We start from the raw sequence: 4,757 nt of genomic DNA, 5'->3' as shown, positions 1-4,757 counted from the left end.
GGATCGGAGTGAGCAGCTCAACATTACCTCAGGCTCTGAGACATAAAATAATTAAAGCTGCTGAGTTTTTGATATAAAAAATTGTGAGATCTTCATCTGTTTTCATGATGCAAATGAGGACATTTGATGTAATTTACAGACAATCAGTACAAGGTGACAACATTAATGTGTTGAAAGTGAACTTATTTTAGGATTTTCACAGTTTTATCTTAACATTTTTCTGACAATATTCTTGAACATAAAATCAGAGGCAGTGATTGGTCCATGCAGGTGTTTTTCTAACTACATCATCCAGCATCAGCTTTGCGACACAGCCGCAAATGAAGAGTAATTCTAAGAAGTTTGATAAATACGGGCCTTGATAAATAAACTAAATCATGACAATATTGACAAACGGATCCATAATATTAATGACAAAACCGATTTTTTCTGACAAACTGAACCTGAATAACAGAAATAGTTTGACAAAATTGGGTTATTTTCCATGGACAAACAATTTAAAATAGACTTCTGCAGGATTCAAAGTAATAAACCAGAAAACAAACATATCTGATTAACAATCCCACAGATGTAATATTACATTATTTTTCCATTTTACTATAGTTACACTCTTATCATTTCTGCTGATAATAGTCAATTACAAAGAAAACATCACCTTGTGTGAGAAAGAGGAAAAATGGAGGTGTACACAGCTCTACAACAAAAAAATTGTGATTATTTTTTATAGTTAAAAAAATCTAAATGATCCCTGTGCTGACATTTTAATATCTTTTTAGATTCCTTAGCATGTTTAGCATGGCTAACAGTTACAGGGTTTTCTGTGTCAGTTCAYAAAGCTTCACAACACGCTTCTAACCTTTAATGTCCTGAAACAGAGGTTGAAACCTACTTGAGCCGAGAGTGGAAGTTTTCCACATATAATGTTTTCCCTTACATAAATACATTATCTCAAAATATCTATGAGTGCTTTCTCAAGATAATGAGGTCACTTCCCAATGGTTTYCTCAAAATAACGAGTTGTCTGGTGCCCGTGGAAACAGCCTGGTTCCCTCAGCTGGTCCGTTGATCACTGTGTAAACGCCTGCTGAGCTGCAGTCAGGCCAGTTGTCTCCTTAAATGATGAGGGCTGATCTGAAAATTATCTGTACAAGACAAACAAWCTAAAACTTCAGTCTGAGATCAATGTCAGATTCTCCCCGATATGACATTTTCAGTTTGAGTTGGTTTTAAAAACACTACAAAACTAAGCAGTCAAGAAAAAATAATCACGTCGTTATCTCAAAAAAATGGTCATCGTTATTTTGTGATAATGACATAATTAACTTGTTATCTCTAGAAAACCATGGGAAAAATTCTATGCAGGAAATGTTTGGTCTTGGCTTCCGTGGAAATCAAAAGAAGAAAACACAAAAACTTTTTTTTGTCCTTCAACTAACTGTTGTTTGCTGGAGCCTAGTTGCTCTCAAAGAACAGCAAATATTTCTCTTTGGAAAATGCAGTTTCCTTTTACCAGCTCCTCAAACTTCTGTTTGTCCTCTGAATTGTTTTTTATTTTTATTTTATTTTTTTTTTTTGCCACTTCAGTAGAAAGCAGAACTGAATTTCAGAATATTGGTATCTTAGCTCCTTCATCATCAGTGGCTTGTTTTTCCTTTTTTTAATAGGAGAGTAAGAAAGAGAAAGAAAAAAGTGAAATGTAATGAGAGAGTGAAAGAGAGATTAGAAGATATGTGAAATATATGTTGAGAAAACACAAGACAGCACACCCAACTTATTGGCTCCACAYCTACAGAAACAAAGATAGCAAAACCACAGCAACAAAAATGCATATCTATATAATTATAATGACTATAGCCTTGCTGAAAACCATACCCATATACATATATAAATTTATATATCTACACATAAATATACCCATACCTACATATCCAAACACTTTCATATATATATACAGTATAAACACATACACATGCATATACATGCACATATACATACATACACACATACACATATGCACATACCCTTCAGTCAGTGCCCGAATAGAAAACCCAGGATGTGAACACCTGTTTGTGTRCAGTTGTGAKCATGCATGGATCTCTCCAATGGAATGTTTCAAAGTGACTGTGGGGGACCACAGATGAGACCCGCAAAGCAGGTAGCCGACATAAGGGAGACCAGGGCCAAAGACCCCAAGAGGGACCCCAAGCACGCAGCCCCAGAGACACCCGCGCCGGAAGGGCCGCCCGCCCATCCCCCTAAGAGGACCACCGGAGAGAGCCGGAAGAGCCCCACCAGCGACCACATACAGCAAACCCTGGGGGCAGCAGCGACGAACTCACAGGCCCCACCGGTACTCACCGCGCCAGAGTGGATCCAGGCATGGACACAGAGGCCCGGGCCCCCAGGCCGCATCCCCCCTCCAGGCCAAGGCCCGAAAGGACCAGAGGGACCCCTGTCCCACCAGGCAGCCACCGGGCCGAGCCGGCACACGCCCAAGCACCCAGCCCCGGACAACGAGAGCCACCAGCGCGCTGGCGGGCAAAGGCACAACCCACCAGAGGACAGCATGGCAGGGGAGCAGTGGGCCCTCAAATGAACCCGAAGAAGAAGGGGCCGCCCAAGTCCCAGCCTGACAAAAATACAAGCATACATAAACACACTCATACAGTCCCACCCTCATCCTCACACCCACTCATTCAAAGACACACAAGATGGACGCCACAATCCACTCACACTCCCCATACATACTCTATACTCCCCCAGGTCCAGGATATGCTCCCACCCCCTGCAGAGGGCAGCTCACACCCGAACCCAGGAGGTCGACCCCTTCAGTCTGGGGTGGAGAAGAGCAGACAGCCAAGTCCCAGCCCGGGCTGCACCAGTCCAACCAACCAGCCCCCCGCCCCAGCAAAGCCATGCCCCGGACCACCCCCACACCCAACCAACGGCCAGGTGCCCACTCCCAACCGACCATCCCCCAGACTCCGGTAGCCACCCCAGCCAGCGAACAAGCCCCAGCAACCAGGAGCCAGACTGCGGGAGCCCGAACAGTCCTCTGAATTGGTTTTTAAACACCCTATAGACAGTCTATTCAACTAACATMGGTTTTCTTCAATCACTAAAAAAAATTGAATAAAATGTCCACATGGAAGTGACTGCTACAAAACAGCTCTGGTACATTCACTAACTGAAAACTGCTCAAGGCTGAACAAGCAGAAAAATATCCGCTCATCACAAACTGGTTTCTTCATGCTTCTCTAATTATTTTTGGACCAGCCTTTTGTCATCAGTTTAAGGAAATTCACAGATGTTGAATTAGGCYATGTTCACACTGCAGGCAAATGTGACCCAAATCTGATTTGTTATGACAGTCTGAAAGTGACAAATCAGATTTTTTTTCTAATCCAACCCAGGCCATTTTTAGTATGTAGTGCTGAATCAGATATATATCTGATGTTTTCAAAGCAACTGTAGTCTGAATGCTAGTGTCGCATTTCATCCAGCTTTTTCACCATTGAGGTGGAGGTGAGCAGATTGATGCAAGTAATTATGGCAATACTAACCTCGAGTCATGCAGTTTAAACCTTGTGGTTTCGCAAGTCTTCAGCTACAGAACAGAAGTCCAAATGTTTAACGTTTTTTATTTTAATTTTCCATGTCCTGGATGACTGAGAATCCACAGAAACATATGATGGTATAATGTTGTTGGACCGTATCGACTCAAAAGTTACTCAATCAATCCTTTACTTCTAGCTCATCACTTTGTTCCAAAAATAAAACGCTGCACCGGTGCATTGGTCAGAGGCAGGTTCAGATATAAACACTCAACTAAACAAGCAGGTCATGTAATTATTTAATTGACTCAAAATGCTTCAAGCATCCAGGTTTAGCTACTTGTAAACAAACAGCCGGCTGAATGTGATGTCACAATCCTTTTGTGGGCATCAGTGCCATGTAGATTTCACACTGGAGTCTGATAGAGGTTGCATTTAAAATGTAATGTGAACAAACATGCCAAAAAAATCTGATTTTTATAAGAATTTTTAATCAGAATTGAGYGTTAAATTCTGCAGTGTGTACGTAGTCTTAGTTCTGATAATTACACAAAGTATTCAGCATCTCCATAAAACTGAGTTCTGATTTTCTCTCACATTTTTCTTGTTTAGGTACTTCATCTGACAACAGCGAATACAAGGGACTAAAACAGAGCAAAATGTGATGACAACATGCTTACACAACAACATCCTCACGCCAACGTGGAACTTATTTAACTTATACTTTTAAAGATGTTTTCTCTGCAAAATTGTACTGTTTGCAGTGTTTCTACTGTATGAATAAAATGCATGAATTTAATGATGAGTTTGTCTTTGTTCGAGCACAAACAGCACATTGTCAGTTTCCAAGTTGCTCTGCAGGTCATAGGGTTCAGATGTTATCTGTCAAGTCTTTGTTCTAAATCAGTTTTGAAACATGAACTGAGAGGCRGGGCACTATCTACAGTAGTTTTTTGTAGTCCAACACTTCCCTGTTTGTCCAGTAATCAGAACCATGTACATGCTCTTTGCTTTTAGTTTCATTTCTATAGAGCTAAACTGAAACTGGTCCATTCTATACAAACAGATGGTTGGTCATTTCATTCTGTTCATCCTAACAATTTGATATAACAGTTTTTAATCTAGTCATACCAAAACCATCTTAAAACACATTAACTATGAGGATCAGTGTCTGTGTGTGCTTTTTTGTCCCTTGTCATTCAT

General features: G+C 40.9%; 1 protein-coding gene across 1 annotated transcript in view; it reads left to right on the top strand.

The window, feature by feature from the left end:
- The window catches only part of zanl (zonadhesin, like), a gene marked incomplete in the record, with an annotated part of 48,186 nt that extends 43,833 nt beyond the window's left edge, over positions 1–4,353 (top strand). Inside the window, 1 exon segment of the mRNA XM_014023919.1 lies at positions 4,167–4,353. Coding sequence (XP_013879373.1) covers positions 4,167–4,219 — 53 coding nt within the window.
- Positions 4,354–4,757: the final 404 nt, after the last annotated feature.

This window comes from Austrofundulus limnaeus, unplaced genomic scaffold (assembly GCF_001266775.1).
Source record: "Austrofundulus limnaeus strain Quisiro unplaced genomic scaffold, Austrofundulus_limnaeus-1.0 Scaffold396, whole genome shotgun sequence".
Taxonomy (NCBI): Eukaryota; Metazoa; Chordata; class Actinopteri; order Cyprinodontiformes; family Rivulidae; genus Austrofundulus; species Austrofundulus limnaeus.
Note: the sequence above shows the minus strand (reverse complement) of the source record. Positions and strands in the feature narration are given on the sequence as shown.